Source organism: Salmo salar, chromosome 25 (genome assembly GCF_965601325.2).
Source record: "Salmo salar chromosome 25, fSalSal1, whole genome shotgun sequence".
Lineage (NCBI taxonomy): Eukaryota > Metazoa > Chordata > Actinopteri > Salmoniformes > Salmonidae > Salmo > Salmo salar.
In genome coordinates, this window is record NC_138315.1 from 20,631,363 (window position 1) to 20,656,179 (window position 24,817).

General features: G+C 43.6%; 1 protein-coding gene across 3 annotated transcripts in view; it reads left to right on the forward strand.

The window, feature by feature from the left end:
- Positions 1-24,817, forward strand: part of LOC106586301 (tyrosine-protein phosphatase non-receptor type 4) — a 95,695-nt gene that overhangs the window by 24,886 nt on the left and 45,992 nt on the right. For 2 of the 3 annotated variants that reach the window (XM_014173445.3, XM_045707341.2), the window contains exons 2-7: positions 3,314-3,468; positions 16,665-16,784; positions 18,250-18,292; positions 18,395-18,473; positions 19,250-19,294; positions 19,488-19,540. In XM_014173445.3, coding sequence (XP_014028920.3) covers positions 3,331-3,468; positions 16,665-16,784; positions 18,250-18,292; positions 18,395-18,473; positions 19,250-19,294; positions 19,488-19,540 — 478 coding nt within the window. In that variant the 5' untranslated portion in view covers positions 3,314-3,330. The remainder of the gene's footprint in view (positions 1-3,313; positions 3,469-16,664; positions 16,785-18,249; positions 18,293-18,394; positions 18,474-19,249; positions 19,295-19,487; positions 19,541-24,817) is intronic. The other variant, XM_014173447.3, reaches the window with a different exon arrangement.

A 24,817-nucleotide genomic window follows, 5' to 3' on the forward strand; every position in this document is an offset into this window, starting at 1 on the left:
TTTTACATTTGTCACAGCCCAACTTCGAGGAGTTGATGATTTACATAATGGTCTTGCTTGGGAGTGATGGGGTGAATTTATTCTAAAAGAGTAACATAAACACACCAAACATTTACCCACAATGGGACGAGGAAAGACTGGAGACTGGGAGAGCACAACACAACTCAGTGCTGTTCGTGTGATTGTATAAATGTATATTTTTATGAAGGTCTGAGATGATAGTGAGCAGGTACTTTTTGTCCTGGATGGCTAAGTCAAATTGATTCATTGTAGCTTATATGCTGTCACAATGTCTTCACTGATCTTATTCTGAAAGCATAATAAAACATTTTAGAAGTGTTTTTTTTCAGTTGCTGGTGTCCTGTTACAAATGCCAGCTGGGATATTTCTGTTTCCATTGCAAGGTGTTTGACACCAGCTCAATATGTTCAAGGTCAATAGTGCAACAGTATTGAATGTCCTCCAAAAACAAGGACCAGAAAACAAACTGCTTACCTTCATCATAAATATGGCTACTCTGGGACTAGGATTTATAGTGTTGTCCTTTTTGCTGAAATGAAGCGTAACAGTGCTCTCCAGTTTGGTGTTGCTGTTGTGTTGTACCAGCCTAAAAAATAGGCCTAACCTATGGATTGGACATGGGAACAGACCTTAAGTGATATTCATCAGTCAAGGATAATTTATTCGCTATGCAGCCAGTGGAAGTGTGTGTCACCAGGAGTACAGGGAAGCTTGCGGTAGAGTGAGGGTATGGATATTGTCCTCATAGCTACAAACAGGGGCATTTCCCTACTAACATTGTATGGTTTTACCCCAGGCGTCCAACAAAATAGGTGGTGTCCGGCTATCCAGAAAGTCACGGGTCAAATGCTACCTACAACCCCTGAACGCCCTCTCTATGAAACAAGCATTCTTCCCCTCTGTTGTCTGTGAGCCCATTCTCTGTGCTGTCCTAGATACTAGTACAGCAGACCTGTAGTGTTGCTTTTTCTTGTACTCAACCAAGGGAGGGTAGTCCCTTGCTGTTAGTTTTCTCAAACAAGCCTCTATTCTTAATTGTATTGACATCCTTGCGTTGTCACATAGCTGGCGATCTTGGCAGGAATTGTCCAAGTCTCACAACAGCACTCTCCAGCTGTCGTTCGATATCACCCCACATGAAGATGAAACAAGTCTCTACATCTGTAATTGACCACCTGTTTCTCTCGGTGGCCCAGTTTTGGTGAACAGTGTACAGTACACTACTGCACGTTACTGTAGCAGGGGGGAAAGGATATCTTCAGATTCCTCTTCGCTTTTCTATTATCCTCTGGTCTGCACTGTGACTGACCTAAGCCTTGGGATGCATCCCAAATGGTAACCAATTTCCTATAAAGTGCACTACTTTTGACCAAAGCCCATAGGACTCTGTTCAAAAGTAGTGCACTATAAAGGGAAAGGGTTGCCATTTGGGACACAACTTGAGTATTTGTTGTGAGGACACATACTGTACCTTTCCGATGGGTGTAACTGTGGAGGGGTTTGGCGGATGGAGGATTGGGAAGGAGGTGGGAAGATGGGGGACAGAGACGGGGGCTGCTGGGACGTCTGTTATAAGCCGAGAGCATCAGAGGAGCCCACTGGGATCATTAGGCCTGATACACACACACGGCAGCCCAGGCCCAGTGTTTGGAAGCTCTGCTGACTGGAGGAAGCAATAATGGAAGCATTCTTGCGGAGCGTTCCCGGCTGAGCGGCCGGCCGTCCTGCTGCCTGCTGGATTGCTAACTCACTGGGCTTTGTTCTCCTCTCATTGGGACGGGATGTGGAGACTAATTACACATTTATTATTATATATACACACACACTGCTTTTCATTTAGAACGGAACTCGTTTGTGGGAATTGTGATGTATACAGTTTTTATCATGGGCGTGAGTAGTTTTGCTCTCTTATTACAGCTGGGAACCTTTGCGTCCGTTGAATGATAAAAAACCAACAAACAGCTTTTTGGCTCATGGTTGTCTTAGTCTCCACAGCCTAGCTGAGAGGCTGAACGGAACAGCTCGCAGCTGTGTGTCACTGAGCTGCGGTGAAGGCGCCTCCTCATGACTTCACCTCATCGCTGCCCGGCGTACCCGCTCCATCCACTCGATGTAGAGCCCCACATGTATGACACCAGGGTTGTGAGGGCAAACGCAGCCGCTGCATCCCTGGGAGTCTGCCGGTTACAGAGATGACATGTTTTCACATTGCTGACACTGCTCGTTTGACGTCAACTACGGTGAACATGATTCAACTTGACTCTGGGAGATATAGAAGATGTGATGTTTGGAAGGGATTCTTTAATATTATTGTACATGTGCATCTCATCAGATTCATCTTTCCATACCGTATGCGTGACTAGTGAGCTGTAAGTAATCCCCCCAGGGCCTTTCTTAAACACTAGGCTAATCTTTTCCAAGTACTGTATCTCCTGTCCTAAGAGCACTTTTGCTATCACTGCATTAGCATACGCCTGAAGATATTAATTTTGCATTTGTCATTTTAGCAGGCTCTCTTATCCAGAGCGACTTAGTTACCCATCAGACAATATTCAGAACCTCTATATGACAGGCTAAAGACATATCTGGGAGTTGTAGAAAGAGATGGACAATATGGTATTAATCTGGGAGGGCTGGTACCCCCTTGTAGGAGATTTTACATTCCCAGAAATACTAAGTACGTTAGGGCAGCAGGCAACGTATGTTCGTGGAACAAGTGCTCTCGTGACTCTCCACGGCACACTTGAATTGGTCCCTGGGGTCCCCTGCTATGTCTGTGTGTGCAGAAGTGCTGAGTTGAACACAGGCAATCTCCTGCCATTCAAATTCATCATCGGTGATGCCTCCTGATATTTTGTGACAACCACTCAAAGGCAAGGAAAAGCCTTCCATATGGATCCATCAGGTTTAAATGAAGGTGCCTTGACCTCCTTGGCTGCAGTGTAGCCGATCCCTAGAGGTGCAATTCTGTCAGGGAGTTCACATGGAGTTATACTCAGCATGTAGGCTGCTGTACTCCCTATTCATTTTCATTCTTGTCAGATGGAGCACTTGTTGCTCCGTCTGCGTGTGAAGGCTTGTTGGTGTAGTGCTGATGTCAGTAGTACTGTATGATAGACTTTGCGGCCCTCTTAACTCATTCCCAAAATAATGAATTTCACAACTGTCATTCTGTATGAGTGTTGCCAGACTGACTTGACAAGAAAAGAGTGTACATGTCAACTCTACAGTGATCTGTGCATTGGCCAGGTTGTCACTGTCCGCTTCCTTAGTCTCTCTGTCTCTGTTGCAGACCCTGGTTGGACCGTAATGACCGCACGCTTCCGGTTGCCTGCTGGCAGATCTTACAATGTCCGGGCGTCGGAGCTGGCACGCGACAGCCAGCACACGGAGGTGGTCTGCAACATACTTCTCTTGGACAACACCGTCCAATCCTTCAACATTAACGTAAGTATCACAACGAACTCTAGTATATTCATGTTTGTGTACAGTATGTTCGTGATCCACTGTAATGTGGTGTTAGCCATGTTGAGTGCTTTCAACATGGTTATGTCCCAGAGTAGTGCTGTATTGCAGCCCTACTCTACACACAAACTCTGGCTCTCCAACGATCGAACACTGTCCTCTTGCAGTGGTAGATCTTTCAGGGCTATTTTGGCGCCAAGATTGTGCAACTCTCCCCTATAAAATATCCAGGACTGTTAGACCACAACATGTTCTTAATCTAAGATGAAAATGACCCCCAGCTGTTCCTGACACCCTCTGCAGGGTGGAGAAGGATGGGGGTTTAGGCCAGGGCTGCAGCTCCTCTCACCATGAAATGCCTGACATTCCTACTCAGGAGTCTCCCCAAGTCCTGCCCATTTCAAGTACATACTCGCTCACAGGCAGCATCTTTCTAGCTACACATACACACTACACACACTGGGTGCCAATCAGGGACAGTAAATCATAGTGTTCACTGTCTTGATTGCACCACCAGTGTTTTCCCTCCCGATAGAGAGCAGTTGTTGCTGCTGCTAGGTTATTTGACCGAGGCAGCCAGCCACAGAGAAAATGTTCACCACAGGACATTTGTTTTTTCTCTCGATGTTGTCATTGTTCAGAAAGAGGAAAAGCCTTCCGCCATGAAACATAGCAGAGTTAATTGAGCGTGTTGAGAGGGCCACACAATCATATTTAATGTCAGGGGGAATATAAAAGCGGTTGCACAAAGTTACAAACTGTCCCCACATGTTATATAATAGTTGTTATGGAACTTCTGAGTTATGTTGTTTTTTTTCTTCATCTCCATCTGTTGCACCGGTAGCCCAGCTTTAACAGGAGCTCATGCCTGGTCTTGGCTCAGCAGCTTAATGAATCAAACTCAACTTTCCTGATTTCCTCTCTGTTTCACAGCGATTTGTACTATGCGGTTCCTGGAAACCCAGCCGTCCCTGGCGTAACGACTTGGGTTGATCAGATTTAACCAAGCCTTGTTGTGACTTACATAGCCGGACTGAACAGATCTTTTGAATGCGAGTGGAAATTAATAATCCAAGATGGAGAGCGAGAGAAGGGAGGAGGAGAGAGGGGGATGAATGGGATAGTAAGGAAGGGCCTGAGTGATTGTAGGTGTCAGACAGGTCAATGTAAATATTCTCTTTCCTGGTTGTCAGGGTGGGTGTAAGGTGGGGAGTGGTAGGGTATGTGGTTAACTATATGCTCATGCATGCCTACAAAGTGAGGTGTTTTCTGGACAAGCTTGAAAGGGTGTGCGAGCATGGTTGTTGTGTGAACATGGTTGTTGTGTATCGGGTGTGAGTGTGATCCTCGACTGTGTGTAGCCCTATCCTCAGCCCCTGGCCTCCCACTTTAGAAATCCCCTCCCAGGGGACCACTCAGACTACTCTCCCTGCCTGCCCCCTTCTCTCCCTGTCTGTCTGTGTCCAGGGTTAAAGTTCTGTCACTGCGACGGATTTCCGTCCTATGGATTCTGGAGAGTTCGTTTAAAAATTCTGCTTTGGAGATGAGACTGATACAGAATTGTCTGTTCTATGAAATAAATTCCCAAATAATTGTTTTCGCAAATAGTCTTTTCTCTGTTACGCTGTGTGCACTGAACTGACAGTGATGTTGAGATGAAGGGATTTAAATAGTCGATAATGTGCACAACTCAAACAGTTGTGTGTAGCCTACTGTAGCTGCTGGCAAAGACATCCTGAGTGATCAAGTATAGGCTTTGAATGAAACTTTCCAGTGCTACTGTTTTTGCCATGTAATGTTATTAAAACAAAATCAGACTACTCCATAGTAGAATAGTTGACCTATTTACCTAGTCTGCTTGTGTTCAATGTGAGAGAAATATTCATCTTGAGGCCCATTCGAGTTGCGAGAGCCATAGGGAGGGAAACGTATTCTCACAAGCAGTCAATGCACAACAGTTCTTAATGCAATCGTGGGAAAAACACTTTTGAAAGCAGTTTTGGCCTTTGTTAAAAAAAGAGGTTAAAAAAATAAACAAGTATGTGGATTAGAAATGGTGTAAAGAATAAAATGGACAGAACCCCCAATCTATCAGCAATATTAAAGCTTTCCGTTGCTTCCCCGTTAATTTCTCTACGTCTACAATTGCCCGCGTGGCTTAGTAACTGCAGTTTTTTAAAACTGAAGTTTCAAGCGTGGTTTAGGCGCAGCTGTTCAACGGAGCTCTTAAAGGGGCAAGGGCTGGGCGCATGCTTTGTAATATAAAACCCCAAAATTTGAATTTGAGTGAATAATTTTAAATAATTAATAATAACAATCAAGATGTGTCCAATAGGATGCGAGGACTAAGCCATTAAGGGTGACTCAGATTTGCCAACAATGCTCCTTACAGGACACATCACTGTGCTCTATGCTCCTCTGTAAACTGCTCATCTCTGTATACCTGTTGCAAGACCCACTGGTTGATGCTTGTTTATAAAACCCTCTTAGGCCTCACTCCCCCCTGCGATACAGTTGAAGTCGGAAGTTTACATGCACTTAGTTTGGAGTCATTAAAACATTTTTTTTTCAACCACTCCACAAATTTCTTGTTAACAAACTATAGTTTTGGCAAGTCGGTTAGGACATCTACTTTGTGCATGGCACAAGGAATTTCTCCAACAATTGTTTACAGACATATTATTTCACTTATAATTCACTGTATCACAATTCCAGTGCATCAGTAGTTTACATACACTAAGTTGACCGTGCCTTTAAATGATGTCATGGCTTTAGAAGCTTCTGATAGGCTAATTGACATAATTTGAGTCAATTGGAGGTGTAGATGTTGATGTATTTCAAGGCCTACCTTCAAACGCACTGCCTCTTTGCTTGACATCATTGGAAAATCAAAAGAAATCAGCCAAGACCTCAGGAAAAACAAATTGTAGACCTCCACAAGTCTGGTTCATCCTTGGGAGCAATTTCGAAACGCCTGAAGGTACCACGTTAATCTGTACAAACAATAGTACGCAAGAATAAACACCATGGGACCACGCAGCCATCATTCCGCTCAGGAAGGAGACGCTTTCTGTCTCCTAGAGATGAATGTACTTTGTTGTGAAAAGTGCAAATCAATCCCAGAACAGCAAAGGACCTTGTGAAGCACCATAATTCATTGTACATTGACCATTTTTTGTTGTTTTGGTTCTGTACTCTAGCACTTTGAGTTTGAAAGGATACAGTGAGGGTGAAGTGCAGTGTGTCAGCTTTAATTTGAGGGTATTTTCATACATATCAGATGAACAGTTTAGAAATTATGGAAGCTTTTGTACATAGTCCCCCCCCCATTTTCGGGCATCAAAAAACATTGGACAGTTTAACATAATGTAGAATAAAGTAATCATTGTTAATATACTGCTCAAAAAAATAAAGGGAACACTTAAACAACACATCCTAGATCTGAATGAAAGAAATAATCTTATTAAATACTTTTTTCTTTACATAGTTGAATGTGCTGACAACAAAATCACACAAAAATAATCAATGGAAATCCAATTTATCAACCCATGGAGGTCTGGATTTGGAGTCACACTCAAAATTAAAGTGGAAAACCACACTACAGGCTGATCCAACTTTGATGTAATGTCCTTAAAACAAGTCAAAATGAGGCTCAGTAGTGTGTGTGGCCTCCACGTGCCTGTATGACCTCCCTACAACGCCTGGGCATGCTCCTGATGAGGTGGCGGATGGTCTCCTGAGGGATCTCCTCCCAGACCTGGACTAAAGCATCCGCCAACTCCTGGGCAGTCTGTGGTGCAACGTGGCGTTGGTGGATGGAGCGAGACATGATGTCCCAGATGTGCTCAATTGGATTCAGGTCTGGGGAACGGGCTGGCCAGTCCATAGCATCAATGCCTTCCTCTTGCATGAACTGCTGACACACTCCAGCCACATGAGGTCTTGCATTGTCTTGCATTAGGTGGAACCCAGGGCCAACCGCACCAGCATATGGTCTCACAAGGGGTCTGAGGATCTCATCTCGGTACCTAATGGCAGTCAGGCTACCTCTGGCGAGCACATGGAGGGCTGTGCGGCCCCCCCCCAAAGAAATGCCACCCCACACCATGACTGACCCACCGCCAAACCGGTCATGCTGGAGGATGTTGCAGGCAGCAGAACGTTCTCCACGGCGTCTCCAGACTCTGTCACGTCTGTCACGTGCTCAGTGTGAACCTGCTTTCATCTGTGAAGAGCACAGGGCGCCAGTGGAGAATTTGCCAATCTTGGTGTTCTCTGGGAAATGCCAAACGTCCTGCACGGTGTTGGGCTGTAAGCACAACCCCCACCTGTGGACGTCGGGCCCTCATGGAGTCTGTTTCTGACCGTTTGAGCAGACACATGCACATTTGTGGCCTGCTGGAGGTCATTTTTCAGGTCTCTGGCAGTGCTTCTCCTGCTCCTCCTTGCACAAAGGCGGAGTTAGCGGTCCTGCTGCTGGGTTGTTGCCCTCCTACGGCCTCCTCCACGTCTCCTAGTGTACTGGCCTGTCTCCTGGTAGCGCTTCCATGCTCTGGACACTACGCTGACAGACACAGCAAAACTTCTTGCCACAGCTCGCATTGATGTGCCATCCTGGATGAGCTGCACTACCTGAGCCACTTGTGTGGGTTGTAGACTCCGTCTCATGCTACCACTAGAGTGAAAGCACCGCCAGCATTCAAAAGTGACCAAAACATCAGCCAGGAAGCATAGGAACGGAGAAGTGGTCTGTGGTCCCCACCTGCCGAACCACTGCTTTATTGGGGGTGTCTTGCTAATTGCCTATAATTTCCACCTGTTGTCTATTCCATTTGCACAACAGCATGTGACATTTGTCAATCAGTGTTGCTTCCTAAGAGGACAGTTTGATTTCACAGAAGTGTGATAGACTTGGAGTTACATTGTGTTGTTTAAGTGTTCCCTTTATTTTTTTGAGCAGTGTATTTGGTCGCATATTCTTTGCATGCAATGACTGCTTGAAATCTGCGATGCATCGACATCACCAAATGCTGGGTATCTTCCCTGGTGATGCTCTCCCAGGCCTGTACTGCAGCCATCTTCAGTTCCTACTTGTTTCGGGGACTTAGTGCCTTCAGTCTCCTCTTCAGCATGTAAAATGCATGTTCAATTGGATTCAAATCCGGTGATTGACTCGGCCAGTGAGAGATTTTCCACTTTTTGGCCATTAAAAACGCCTTCGTTGCTCTAGCGGTATGTTTAGGGTCATTGGACGGCACTTCATTATGCAGCAAGACAATGAGTTTGGAGGCATTTGGTTTTATCTGAGCAGATAAAATATTTCTGAAGACTTCAGAATTCATTGTTCTACTTCTGTCTGCAGTCACATCATCGATGAAGACAAGTAAGCCTGTTCCACTGTCAGCCATACAGGCCCAAGCCATAACACCCCCTCCACCATGTTTCACGGATGAGGTGGTATGCTTTGGATCATGGGCATGTCTTTTTTTTCTCCACACTTTCCTCTTTCCATCATTCTGGTACATGTTAATCTTTGTCTCATCTGTCCATGATACTTTTCCAGAACTCTTGGGGCTCTTTTTAGGTGCTTTTTAGTGAATTGTAATCTCGCCTTTCTGATCAGGCTTATCAGTGTTTGCATCTTGTAGTGTACCCTCTGTAGTCCTGCTGGTGTAGTCTTCTACCTATGGTTGACTGACACATCTACACCGGCATCCAGGAGAGTGTTTTTAATCTGTTGGGCTGTTGTCGGGGGATTTCTTCACCATAGAGTATTCTCCGGTCATCCACTACAGTGGTCTTTTGGGTCTTTTGACATAATTGAGTTTACCGTTTTTTTTTTCTTCCTGTTAACGATGACTCAAACTGTTGACTTGGGCATGCCCAGGGTTTTTGCAATGTTCCTGATTGATTGATTTTAATTTCTGAGCCTTATAATGGCCAGCTTCATTTGCATCGACACTGTTGTCTTCCTTATGTTGTCACACCCCAACAGCAAAGTCTAGAATCAATACTATTCATCAACAGCTCTCCTGCATTCACTAACGACACAAATGAATACACCTGCCTAACGACACATCTGTGAAGCCAATTCAACAAATACTTGTAGTACCTTAAAATGGGGGGACCATGTACAAAAGGTGCTGTCATTTCTAAACGGTTCATCCGTTATGTATGAAAATACCCTCAAATTAAAGCTGACAGTCTGCACTTCACCCTCATTGTCATTATATTCTTTCAAACTCAGTGCTAGAGTACAGAACCAAAATATCAAAAACAAATTGTCACTGTCCAATGAATTATGGTGCTCACTGTATATCCACAGTAAAATGAGTCCTATATCAACATAACCTGAAAGGCTGCTCAGCAAGGAAGAAGCCACTGCTCCAAAACCGCCATAAAAAAGCCAGACTACGGTTTGCAACTGCACATGGGATAAAGATTGTACTTTTTGGCGAAATGTCCTCTGGTCTGATGAAACAAAAATAGAACTGTTTGGAGGAAAGAGGGGGAGGCTTGCAAGCCGAAGAACCCCATCCCAACCGTGAAGCACGGGGTGGCAGCATCATGTTGTGGGGGTGCTTTGTTGCAGGAGAGACTGGTGCACTTCACAAAATAGATGGCTCATGAGGGAGAAAAATTATGTGGATATATTGAAGCAACATCACAAGACATCAGTCAGGAAGTTAAAGCTTGGTCGCAAATGGGTCTTCCAAATGGACAATGACCCCAAGCATACTTCCAAAGTTGTGGCAAATGGCTTAAGGACAACCAAGTCAAGGTATTGGAGTGGCCATCACAAAGCCCTCAATCCCATATAATTTTTTGTTGTTGGCAGAACTGAAAAAGCATGTGCGAGCAAGGAGACCTACAAACCTGACTCAGTTACACCAGCTCTGTCAGGAGGAATGGGCCAAAATTCACCCAACCTCATGTGGGAAGCTTGTGGAAGGCTACCTGAAAAGTTTGAGCAAGTTAAACAATTTAAAGGCAATGCTACCAAATACTAATTGAGTGCATGTTATCTTCTGACCCACTGGGAATGTGATGAAAAAAAAAAAAAGCTGAAATAAATCATTCTCTCTTCTATTATTCTGACATTTCACATTCTTAAAATAGAGTGGTGATCCTTTCTGACCTAAGACAGGGAATTTTAACTAGGATTAAATGTCAGCAATTGTGAAACTGAGTTTAAATGTGTATGTTAATTTCCGACTTCAATTGTATCTACTGCAGCCGTCATCCTCCACATTCAACACCCATTCTGCCGGTCACATTCTGTTAAAGGTCCCGAAAGCACACACATCCCTGGGTCGCTCATCTTTTCAGTTCGCTGCAGCTAGCGACTGGAACGTGCTGCAACAAACACTCAAACTGGACAGTTTTATCTCAATCTCTTCATTCAAAGACTCATTCATAGACACTCTTACTGACAGTTGTGGCTGCTTTGCGTGATGTATTGTTGTCTCTACCTTCTTGCCCTTTGTGCTGTTGTCTGTGCCCAGTAACGTTTGTAGCATGTTTTGTGTTGCTACAATGTTGGGTTGCTTCTAGGCTGTGTTGTCTTAGGTCTCTCTTTATGTAGTGTTGTAGTGTCTCTTGTCGGGATGTGTGTTTTGTCCTATATATTTATTTTCCCAGGGTCCTGGACTCCCTAAGCAAAGGGACTGGAATTGGTCAAACTCGTATTTTAATTGGATAGTTTGGGTTTTTTTCAAAAAAAAATTATTTTTAATTTGTCTGCATCATGCATGAAGGAAGTTGGAGGTAGTTTTGCGAGTCTACAGGACTTTGTCATTGCGCTAACGCTAGTTAGGGAACATTGCTCGTGGAAGGAAGTTGCTATTTCTTTTTTCAGCACTGAGAAAATGTCAGGTCTGCTGAGCGTAAACTTGAACGTTGTGAATGATGTGCAACTTCCGTTGCGGGTTTACTGTGAACACTGACATGCTGACCACAACGCCTGCATTGCGTGCTCGAGCATTGCAAAATAAATGTACATATGCATGTTAATTTTATCCATTTAATAATTTAATCAAAAGTTCTTATGCGCATCATGTATAGCCAGGCGTTAAAATAGACATTGGTTCTATTTTGGCGCTTGACGTGCTGCTAGTCCCACCTTTTACATCTCCTCATTTAGTTTTTTAGGAGCATTTACTCACGTGGGTGATTGAAAGCTGAACTGAGGTCCACACTCCAGTCCAGTTGGTGATGATAATGCACCTTAAAGTTGGTTGCCAACCGTCATATAAAGTCCATGGAAAAAGACGGAAGGAGGAGAGATTAGTAGAAACTAACTAGGTTTCCCCTTTTATCTGTGTATTAATTGTCAGAGCAAAACACGAATTTGTGTGACTCAAAATGGGTCAAAAGTCTACAACATTTACATTTTAGTCATTTAGCAGACACTCTTATCCAGAGCGACTTACAGTAGTGAATGCATACATTTTTTTTTTCTCGTACTGGTCCCCCGTGGGAATCGAACCCACAACCCTGGCGTTGCAAACAACATGCTCTACCAACTGAGCCACACGGGACCTACAAAGATCTATAATAAAGGCGTTGTGCATTTCAGTTAAAATAACAACTCCATGTTTATATCCCAGGACAAATTAGCTAGCAACAAACAGCAAGCTAGCTAAATGTCCTTGAAAGTTTTTGTATTTCGACCTGTCCCCAAATGTAATGTTTTTTGATATTTCAACCAGCGTGTCCTAATCGCGTCCGGTGTGGATGGACAAAATCAGCATGCGGACGCATTCACGTGCCTGGTTTTGTCAGCATGTGAGGCTGTACCTGCTTTAAGTTAGTTTTAAGTGGCCAAGTAGGCAACTGTGGCTATTTGATCATAATGTAGGCCTACCAGAGTGGTCAACCATTAAAAACTATTTGAGTAAATCCATCCTATAACATTTTAACATGGAAAATAGCTGTTCTATTATTCAAAATTGAGTCAACTTTGAGAACATTGTCCAAGAGTTCATCCGACTTTACTAGAGATCTGTCTAGCTTTATCTCTTATGATTGCAACCATGTTCAGTATGTTTAAATGTGAATAATATATTGTGTGTTTATGTTCATACTTGTTTTCTCATACACACAGACTTCTGTGCATTGACACCACATCTACTTTAGAGATCTTTCATTTAGACCCCCGGCCTGCATTGACCCTAACATTCCCCCTCTCCTCCCTCGCTAGTCCAGTCCTCACCATCTCAGGCGCTGGCTCACAGATAGAAGTGTGAAGATTGACGAAGATCAGCACAAGACTGGTTGTTTGGCCCTGCCTGCCGAGTCGTTCATCACCCCCACCCCCACCCAGTCTTCAGTGGGGATCTCAGAATAGGCCCATTGCCATTCTCCTCCACAGATTGGCTAGCCCTCTAGTCAAGTTCTCTCAAGTTGCCTCCCAGATAACTGAAGTATCTTTCAAGACATGTGTTAATCTAACTTTCCCATTCATTCTAATTACCTCAGTGTCCACCCAGTCTTAAGATAACAACATTGAGACAAGAAACGTCAGCAAGTTAACTAGCATGCAATGAGAAGATAAGAGTCGTGTAAATTAACCTCCTTCCCCATGCTTCAGAGTACTGTCCTATCAACGTGTGTGTGCTGAGGCTTTTAGAAAGCCAGCGAGGAGGAGACGGCAGCCTGAGAGCTTGCTAGAGTAACACAAAAGAAAGGGCCCACATCCAGTCAGAACAACCACTTCAGAAAGTCAAGGAGCAGCAAATAACACAGAAGTAAAGCATTGGAATAGATTAGGAAATGTCAGATGATAAGCTTCACTCTAAGAATGTGATCTGGCTGAAAATTACTTTTTTAAAGAATAACCGACAACGACAGATTATTTTACCAACGTTTTATCTTAGCGCAACTAGCCTACAGCTGAACATTTTGGTTTTCTGTAGGCCTGTAAGAGACCATTTCCGTAGTGCCTAGCCTATTGGTTGTAAAGCACAACAACCACACAGTTAATTGGTCTCCATACTACACCCCGAGCATTGAGTCAGCTGTGTGAATGTTGAGTTCCATGCTGCTACAGTACCCAAGATATATGTCAGAGACACAGTCACATCCCCCAGGGTGACGTGGAGATGGTGTGTGACTCTGTTTGCCCTCCATGCGACGTCTGGCTCAGGTTCCCATGCATAACTAAACCAGTGTTTTGTTCTCAACAGAGACATCTGATTGGCCCACTGGCTAGGGTACCAGGGCACAGGCCCCGGGGGAATCCTACACTGTCAGGTGGCGTTCCTCGCCGCCGCTGCTGCTCCTCTCCTCTTTTCCTTCTCCCACTACACCCTCTTTATTATGAATCATCTTCGTATTCACTCTCATTTAAGCGCTCGAAGCAACGGCATCTTTCTTGGGAATTTGAAGAGCTCCTTGTTTGGCTTGTTTTCAGTCTAGATTAGAACATGAGCGGAGTAGAGATGCTGAGTAAGGGTTGACGGGTTCACATACCAGTACTCTTTAGAGAAGGTATTTAGACCATGATTTATCGTCACTTACTTGAAGGCCCAGTGCAGTCAAAATTATTTTATATCATATTGTGCAACAGCTGATAAAACGAACACTGTAAAAGTGATCAGTGTTCTTTCCTGTTACTTGCTGGTTGAAAATATTATCAGCAGGTTTGCATGGACGGGAATTTTGGCTTTCTGTTGTGATACACCGAAAGCGTTCCAGGTTGGATAAATTAAATATTAAAGGGGACTATGAAAATTTACCATCACTCTGCATTCTTTGTCTCCCTCTCCTTCAGATCACTTGATTATATTGACCTGGTGATTTAGAAAGCTGAACTCACCCCCAGCTCACAGGAACCTACTAATCCCACACTGGCTAACACAGCAGGGTCAGTGCCAGCCAGAGGGAGAGAAAGAGGTGTCACCCTCTGGTATCCTCTCGCTAGGGGTTGAGCGCATAATTGACAGTCAACAGCCCAGAGCTGCCAGTCTGCTGCCTGGAACTGGGGACTGGGGCTGTGACATGGACCCAACTGAGACTCTGCAGTCTCTCAGCTGAGACTGCAGCTCTGTGTCAACACCATCACCATCCACTCACTGGCACAGCACTGCTGTGATGTGAGTCTCAGGCGAAGCAGGGGGAGAGAAGGGGGCAGAAGGGAGACAAGTGGTTGTCACTGTCCCTAATGGGACTGAGCCAAGGGAGACAGAGTGCAACCACTCCGGCCTGGTTGTCATGGAGACTTGTGGCATGTGGATTTAACTTGGAGATGCGAACACAGTCTGACCCCCCAAATCTATGCATAGTCACTTTTCCCCTACCACCTACATGTACTAATTACCCCGACTAACCCGTACCCCCTGTATATAGCCTTGTTATTTTGTTACTTTTTATTTTTTTACTTTTAATTTATTTGGTAAATATTTTTTTTTACTTGAACTGCGTTGTTGGTTAAGAGCTTGTAACTAAGAATTTCACGGTAATGTCTACACCTGTTGTATTTGGCACATGTGACCAATAATTTTTGATTTGACATACACTACCGGTCAAAAGTTTTGTAAAACCTACTCATTCAAGGGTTTTTCTTTATTTGTGCTATTTTCTACGTTGTAGAATAGTAGTGAAGACATCACAAATATGAAATAACACATATGGAATCATGTAGTAACCAAAAAAGTGTTAAACAAATCAAAATATATTTTATATTTGAGGTTCTTTAAATAGCCACCCTTTGCCTTGATGACAGCTTTGCACACTCTTGGCATTCTCTCAACAAGCTTCATGAGCTAGTCACCTGGAATACATTTCAATTAACAGGTGTGCCTTGATAAAAGTTAATTGGTGGAATTTCTTTCCTTAATGCGTTTGAACCAATCAGTTGTATTGTGACGACAAGGTAGGGGTGGTATACAGAAGATAGCCCTATTTGCTAAAAGACCAAGTCCATATTATGGTAAGAACAGCTCAAATAAGCGAAGAGAAACGACAGTCCATTACTTTACGACATGAAGGTTAGTCAATGCGGAAAATTTCATTAACTTTGAAAGTTTCTTCAAGTGCAGTTGCAAAAACCAAGTGCTATGATGAAACTGGCTCTCATGAGGACCGCCACAGGAATGGAAGACCGAGTTACCTCTGCTGCAGGGGATACGTTCAGTAGAGTTACCAGCCTCAGAAATTGCAGCCCAAATAAATGCTTCAGAGTTCAAGTAACAGATGCATCTCAACATCAACTGTTCAGAGGAGACTGTGTGAATCAGGCCTTCATGGTTGAATTGCTGCAAAGAAACCACTACTGAAGGACACCAATAATAAGAGACTTCCTTGGGCCAAGAAACACGAGCAATGGACATTAGACTAGTGGAAATCTTTGCTTTGGTCTGGAGTCCAAATTGGAGATTTTTGGTTCCAACCACTGTGTCTTTGAGAGACACGATATGGGTGAACGTTTGATCTCTGCATGTGTATTTCCCACCGTAAAGCATGGAAGAGGAGGTGTTATGGTGTGGGGGGTGTTTTGCTGGTGACACTGTCGTGATTTATTTAGAATTCAAGGCACACTTAACCAGCATGGCTACCACAGCATTCTGCAGCGATACGCCATCCCATCTGGTTTGGACTTAGTGGGACTCATTTTGTTTTTCAACAAGACAATGACCCAACACACCTCTGGGATGTGTAAGGGCTATTTTACTAAGAAGGAGAGGGATTGAGTGCATCAGATGACCTGGCCTCCACAATCACCTGACCTCAACCAAATTATGATGGTTTGGGATGAGTCGGACCGCAGAGTGAAGAAAAAGCATCCAACAAGTGCTCAGCATATTTGGGAACTCCTTCAAGACTGTTGGAAAAGCATTCCAGGTGAAGCTGGTTGAGAGAATGCCAAAAGTGTGCAAAGCTGTCCTCAAGGCAAAGGGTGGCAATTTGAAGAATTCCAAATATTAAATATATTTTGATTTGTTTTACACTTTTTTGCTTACTACATGATTCCATGTGTGCTCATAGTTTTAATGTCTTCATTATTGTACAATGTAGAAAATAGTAAAAATTAAGAAAAACCTTTGAAAGAGGTTAGTGTGTGTACTTTTGACCGGTAGTGTGTGTACGCTCGCGCGCACACACACACACACAATCAGATGTTTCCCGTGAGTAATTATCTCTCTCTCCTCCTTCCCCGCCTCTCTCCCCCTCTACAGAAGCACGACCAGGGTCATGTCTTACTGGATGTAGTGTTTAAACACCTGGAGCTGACAGAAAGGGACTACTTCGGCCTGCATCTGGCCGACGACTCCTCAGATAGCCCGGTAGGTGCCAAGGTCAGACTCTTAGTGTTGACTGAAGTTGTTTCATCAATCACTCTCATTACTTATGGTCTACTAGTGTAACAGTCATGGGTAAATGTCTGTAGACTATTGTGTTGCTGTGAGAAATGGACATGGACAGCTAAGATGGGGAGGGTTGGAGTGAGTCAATTATGTTTCGAACCAATTCTTCTACATACAGTGCCTTTGGAAAGTATTCAGACCCCCTTGAATTTTCCACATTTTAAGTTATAGCCTTATTCTAAATATTTTTTTTTCTTCCCCCTCATCAATCAACACACAATACCCCATAATGACAAAGCAAAAACAGTTTTTTAGAAATGTTTGCTAATTTATAAAAATATATATTATATTTCCATAAGTATTAAGACCCTTTGCTCAGTATTTTGTTGAAGCACCTCTGGCAGCGATTACAGCCTAGAGTCTTCTTGGGTATGATGCTACAAGCTCGGCACACTTATATTTGGAGAGTTTCTCCCATTTCTTCTTTGCAGATCCTCTCAAGCCCTGTCAGGTTGTATGGGGAGCGTTGCTACACAGCTATTTTCGGGTCTCTCCAGAGATATTCGATCGGGTTCGGGCTCTTGGTGGGCCACTCAAGAACATTCAGAGACTTGTCCCGAAGCCACTCCTGCGTTGTTCTGGCAGTGTGCTTAGGGTTGTTGTCCAGTTGGAAGTTGAATCTTTGCCCCAGTCTGAGGTCTTGAGCGCTATGGAGCAGGTTTTCATCAAGGACCTCTCTGTACTTTGCTTACATATGGACAATTTCTTCGACCTCATGGCTTGGTTTTTGCTCAGACAAGCACTTTCAATGGTGGGACCTTATATAGACAGGTGTGTGTGCCTTTCCAAATCATGTCCAATCAATTGAATTTACCACAGGTGGACTCCAATCAAGTTGTTGATCATCCTTGATGTTTCTATGGAAACAGGATGCACCTGAGCTCAATTTCGAGTCTCATAAAAACCAGGTCACTTTGTCATTATGGGGAATTCTATGTAGATTGAGGATTTTCTTTCTTTAATTTTTTTTGAATAAGACTAATGTAACAAAAGGGGTCTGAATAATTTCTGAAGGCAATATAATTCAATCTACAATCCATCTGTTAGCCTAAATCGTGGTGGAAGCCTGTATGTTAACAGGACACATTGCATGCCACTACACCACAGCTTGCTGCTCAATGACCCACACTGATGCAGTGTTAAGATCAACACGTGTTGTTGACACAGTCCTCATCACCCCTCCATAAGTGCTGTGTACTGTCACTACTGTGTGGTCAATTTGTACATAGCTAGTATCTAGCTACAGATCAACACGACCCTGCTTGCATTTACCTTATGGAAAACAGAGGTGGGATGAGGTAAAGTGAGAGGTGGCGGGGGCCGACTAGTGAATAATTGAGAGTGAGCAGGGTTGCTGAGGAACTTGTCTGAGTTTCTCCTCATCTATATTTTACAGAGGTGGCTGGATCCAAACAAACCCATAAGGAAGCAGTTAAAAAGTAGGTGAACATTCAATCTACTGCTCAGAAATTTATGGATTAACAGGGAAGTGGTTGTTTTAAAGTGGAAATACAATAATCTGTCTCATTGTACATTTACAGGGGGATCGCCTTATAATCTGAGCTTCAGAGTGAAGTTCTTTGTGACAGACCCAAATAAACTTCAGGAAGAGTATACTAGGTAAGGATACTAATAAAGAGTACACTAGATAAGGACAACCTGCCATGTCATGCCCATATATGGAGACTAATTGCATAGGGTAACTGTTAAACTACAGGCCAGTATTACACTAACCAAAGCCCTAAACCGCTAATCGTACTAATGGGGATGAATAGATTAAACTTGTTAGGAATAGGTCCAGCACGGTTTTAGAGCTCGCTACCAGTTAAAGACTAGAATCAACATGGTACATAGATTAGCCAAAAAATGACACATTGCACTGCTGGAAGCCTTGAACACAGCTAGTCATAAACAGAGTAGCATGCCATGGAGGCTCCTTGCCTCTATTGCTGGGGATTCCATTCATGGTCAATAGAAACAGAGTTACAGTCTGGATACTCCAGTGTTGTTTAATCAATTTATGCTCTCAAGCATTTCCTTGCTCAACCAGCCTTATCAAGTGAGTGTACCACTTTGTATATCTAAGATACAGAGAGGCATGGATCTGTTCTGGATGTGCACTATTGATTCCAGACATCACACAACAATGCTGTTGAGCACTCACACTATGATGAGATGAATTCAGTATTAGTTACTCACAACACAGTCTACAAGTTAAGTCATAGAAATGTAGCCTAAGCAATAAGCATCAGAGAAGCTCCATGTGAGTGGGTCCTGTCCAGTCGCACTATTCTACTGTAATTGGATTGTGGATTGTCCAAATGTGTTCTATGGCCCATAATCATAGAGACATCTTTATCATGTTGTTGGTGTAACTGCTCTCCTTATTCCACTAGGTACCAGTATTTCCTCCAGCTCAAACAGGACATCCTGACAGGAAGGTGAGTTGGCTGTCCTTATTTACACTGGTTCAGCAGCACGCTCGCACACTGCTCTAGTGACCTTACAGATTCTACCTGCCCAGCACTTTGACACACTACTCTAATAGTAGCTGCCATTTATAAAAGCTTTGTTTTTCCTATTGATCCAAATGAATCAATGTCATGACTTGTGTGTTTGATTTGTGGCCCACAGACTGCCCTGCCCACACAACACTGCCGCGCTCCTGGCGTCCTACTCTGTTCAATGTAAGTTCCAATCCCCAGGCGTGCTTCCAGAGATGCACACGATAAACATAAATAGGGATATGTAGCTACTGGTAGGTAGTTTACCCATTTGATCTCTGTTGTGTTATATGAGGCTGCACAGTGTTTGGCCACTAAGTAACTCAAATGCTTTTAGTGTGAGAGGACTAGGAAGATGTGTGTTGAAAGCTTTTAGCTGAGAGTCAGTGTACTCAGCAGGACTTTCCGATAGTCACTTGTTGTGTGCCAACTTGCATAACGTTTTACGGCGTCAAATGTATTTAATTATCTCGCCTAGGGCTGTGGCGGTCATGAAATTTCGTCAGCCGGTGATTGTCAAGAAAATAACTGTCGATCTCACGGTAATTGACCGTTAATTAACCTAAATACATTTAGCATCTCCTGGCTTCCCCACACAGCCTACGAGCCAAGAAGTCTAATAAATCCATGTAACATAGCCTACACCTTCACAATAAATCCAATATTTATTTTACACGGGTCTAAAGAAACATGATATGAAAAACATTCTGAAGAAAAGAATAGCATACCACAAATGGCTGTGGGCTACACAAGTTCATTTAGCAGACTAGATTTGCTTATAATTCCGTGGCATTATTTTATATTATTTTATAGTATGAAGAATGCAATTCCACAAAGCTGAATAAAATATAAATATTTGCTCAATTATTTGAGGGAGTGTGCACATGCGGCTTCTTTGTTGAGCGGTTAACAAAGAAATGGTTACTCCTATATGCTTTGTTTAGAGTTTATGTACCTTTAGTAGTTCTACAAACGTTGTGCTGTATGTTTTAGATTTTTAATACATTGTAAGGCTGCATGATGAGAATCTAATGATTTGAAAAAAGTAGCTTGAAAGGCAGAGCTCTGCTTAGTTTTTTTGCGCAGGCTGTTGTCTCAAATCAAATGCTATTGGTCACATACACACATTTGCGTGTTTAGAGAAATGCTTGTGTTCCTATCTCCAACAGTGCAGTAGTATCTAATAATTCAATACAGACACACATCTCAAAGTAAAAGAATGGAATTAAGAAATATATAAATATTACATTGAGCAATGTCGGAGTGGCATTGACTAAAATAGAGTAGAATAGAATACATATGAGATGAGTAAAGCAGTATGTAAACATTATTAAAGTGATTCGGGTTCCATTTATTAAAGTGGCCAGTGATTCCAAGCCTGTGTATATAGGGCAGCAGCCTCAAAATCAAATCAAATTTATTTTTATAGCCCTTCTTACATCAGCTGATATATCAAGGTGCTGTACAGAAACCCAGCCTAAAACCCCAAACAGCAAGCAATGCAGGTGTAGAAGCACGGTGGCTAGGAAAAACTCCCTAGAAAGGCCAAAACCTAGGAAGAAACCTGGAGAGGAACCAGGCTATGAGTGGAGGCCAAGTCCTCTTCTGGCTGTGCCGGGTGGAGATTATAACAGAACATGGCCAAGATGTTCATAAATCCCCAGCATGGTCAAATAATAATCACAGTAGTTGTCGAGGGTGCAACAAGTCAGCACCTGAGGAGTACATGTCAGTTGGCTTTTCATAGCCGATCATTGAGAGTATCTCTACCACTCCTGCTGTCTCTAGAGAGATGAAAACAGCAGGTCTGGGACAGGTAGCACGACTGCTGAATAAGTCAGGATTCCATAGCCGCAGGCAGAACAGTTGATACTGGAGCAGCAGCACGGCCAGGTGGACTGGGGACAGCAAGGAGTCATCATGCCAGGTAGTCCTGAGGCATGGTGAGAGTGAGAGTGAGTGAGTACAAACTACTGCAGCATAATACTGGAGGCTGAGACAGGAAGGGTTAGGAGACACTGTGGCCCCATCCAATGATACCCCGGACAGGACCAAACAGGCAGGATATAACCCCACCCACTTTGCCAAAGCACAGCCCCCACACCACTAGAGGGATATCTTCAACCACCAACTTACCATCCTGAGACGAGGCCGAGTATAGCCCACAAAGACCCTGTCCGGTTTAGCGCCCCCCCTTGGAAGACTACGTCAGCGACTCAACCCACTCAAGTGACGCACCCCTCCTAGGGACGGCATGGAAGAGCACCAGTAAGCCAGTGACTCAGCCCCTGTAATAGGGTTAGAGGCAGAGAATCCCAGTGGAGAGAGGGGAACCGGCCAGGCAGAGACAGCAAGGGCGGTTCGTTGCTCCAGAGCCTTTCCGTTCACCTTCACACTCCTGGGCCAGACTACACATATGACCTACTGAAGAGATGAGTCTTCAGTAAAGACTTAAAGGTGCAGTGTTGCGTAACTGGGTGGAAGCTGGCTAGTGATGGCTATTTAACGGTCTGATGGCCTTGAGATAGATGTTTTTCAGTCTCTCGGTCCCAGCTTTGATGCACCTGTACTGACCTCTCCAACTGGATGATAGCGGGGTGAACAGGCCGTGGCTGGGGTGGGTGATGTCCTTGATGATCTTTTTGGCCTTCCTGTGACATCGGGTGCTGTTGATGTCCCGGAGGGCAGGTAGTTTCCCCCTGGTGATGTGTTGGGCAGACGGCATCGCCCTTTGGAGAGCCCTGCGATTGAGGGCGGTGCAGTTGCTGTACCAGGCGGTGATACAGCCCAACAGGATGCTTTCAATTGTGAATCTGTAAAAGTTTGAGGGTTTTAGGTGGGACCAAAAATTCACAATTTGGCAAGCACTTGATAATGCCTCGAATTGCACTGCGGCATCTTCTTTGTGTCACTGCGACAACTGTCAAAAGACGTATCTGGTAAATTCATTCAGGCTATCTACTCCGATTTCAGAGCACTCCCGTCTGAGTGTGCCAGAGCACAGAATAACTGTTACATTTACGAACGCTCAACACCCGTTGAATATGGACGGTGTCAGTAAACGTTGGCAAAAAGCGTAATTACATTGCCAGCAGCACAGTTGCAGTCACCAACGCTCTGGATAACTTATACAGCCTAACCAGCTCTGCTAGGGTGAGTAAAATGGTCAGTGAGCTGTTCTCTCATTTGTGTCTGGAAGTAGCTAGCCAACGTTAGCTAGTTAGTTTGGGTGCTTGACTACTGCTGTTTGGCTAGAACGCTCGGATCAACCCTACTCCTCGGCCAGAGCGTCCAGTGTGTGCTCTGAGCGCTCTGAGTGTGAAATGCTCTGAATTTACGAACGCCCAGAGCACAGTCTGGCACTCCAGATTCAATTACGAACACACCATAGTCTAAGCCAGCCTTTAGTCTTAATATTTGGTCGTTTAGTACATAGCCTCACATGTTAATCCTTAAAGAGATGGGTGGGGCTGAAGCTTAAGAGGGTGTGAAAGATGCTGAATGGGTGTAGACAAAGGTAGAGCTCTCTAGTAGGTGTACCAAAAATATTCAAGGGCCATTTTCTCAAAAGTGAGGTTACAAGTTTATCCACTTTCAAAGCAGAATTATTTTCCCATTGTTCCTCAACTGTAGTGTATGATATACCATTTTCTTGCTCGGAGTCGCTACTTTTATCCAGCGTAAAAAATCACCATTTCATTACAAATGTTTTTATTGGACTGTTGTGAGTATCTGTCAGCTCTGTCACCGGCTTGTCAACTCCTGTCACTGATGGCTAAACCCCCTTAAGATACATGTTTTTTTTTGTCAACATTCCCCCCCTCCCAAAATGTAATCACTGTTCTGCAACATTGCAAGCACTTAAATTGTTTAAGCATATTAGACCTAAGGGATAATGTTGGCTTTATACATGTTTTATGTACTAAATCTAGAAAAACATGCCAAATGCTAACGAAATTAGCTCTGGGGAATTTAATAGTGCTTTAAAACAAAACAAAAAGAAGTTTGGAGATTTTGTATTACATATTTGAATAATCGAATGTTAGAATTAAACAATAAAGGCCTTTTAAACACTTGGACAATTGTAAGAACTAAAGGCCCTTTATTGGGTCTGATGGAGTTTACAAAAATCCAGTTGCATTTGATAAAAATAAATAAATAGGTTGTTCCTTTACATGGTGTGATAGCTGATACTTTAGTCTATCAAAATAGATATTTCAAATGTTATTAATCTTTCAAGAATCCCTGAGCTCTAAAACTGCAACATTTTCTCTCATCCTCATGAGATTATCTATAAAACTGCACATTTCCTCTGCTTGGACCTTGAGGGGGGCCCTACGAAACTGTGGTACGCCACTGAAGTAGATAAAATACTATGTTGCTGAGTACTGCTGCTGCTCAGCCTTGAACAGACATGTCCGGAATACTGTAGCACAATATACCCTTTTCAGCTCAGCTCAACTCCTCATGGGAAAGAATAGCCGAGTGGCCCAGCAGCTCAACTCCGTAACCAACATGCTATCTACATGTTAGCCTAGCCTAGTGGTCTACAGCTGGCACAGAGCCACATTCTCCAATTTTAGTGGGCGTTAGCCTGAGGAGTGCATCTTCTCAACTTTTCATCAGATTGACCTTAATAATGACTCCTGATGGATTGGAGAGGAGGGGGTTAAGGAGTATGTTCCTCATTGTCTGTCCCATCTCCACTGCAGCGGCCCGCTGAGGCTCGCCTCACTCTCCAGGGCTTTTCATTGGGAGTCTCACTGCTATATAGGTCACTGGAGGGATTTGAACTGCACCGCCATGTAAAACAACCATCCCGTGTCCATGTCCAGACACTTACTTAGGCCTGTATTAGCTCAATGTCTCTACTCATGAGAAGGGTTTCATGCTATTGTAGCCATCGGGTTAAGGGTATGAAACATGATGGAATGCTGCTGTTAATTCGGGTTAGTTTTGCGAAATCGGTGAGGCTGATCAAATTCGATCAAGAAATGCACTCTGCTGAAGCCTCTGGCATTAGTGCTGTGTAGATATTTCTTTGCATAAATCCATAGGCAATTTACTGTTTAGTTTGAGCGTTGTGCTTTTTTTCTTTCTGGTGATTACATCAATAACTGTGTTTTGAATTGATGTGTTTGTCAGTGATAGTCGTGAGCCAGTGGTTAATAAGAGGTCCACTCATATGAATTGAGGCCCTTTCACACACGACCGCAAGCTAATGGATCTAAGGTACTTAGCTACTGTAGAGGTGGTTGGAGCACCAAAGGCTTCTCAACCACATGTCTCTTTCATTAATAGACATTAAAACCAGGCTTTTGATTGAGGTTATTGTCTTCTATTCGTTACTGCATTGATAGGTAATGGTTTATCTTTCATATACAGTATAAGCCTGCTGTTTTCTGCTTCAAATAGGGAGTTGACTCGACTGTCTACTATTTTAATTTATTTGACTCACTC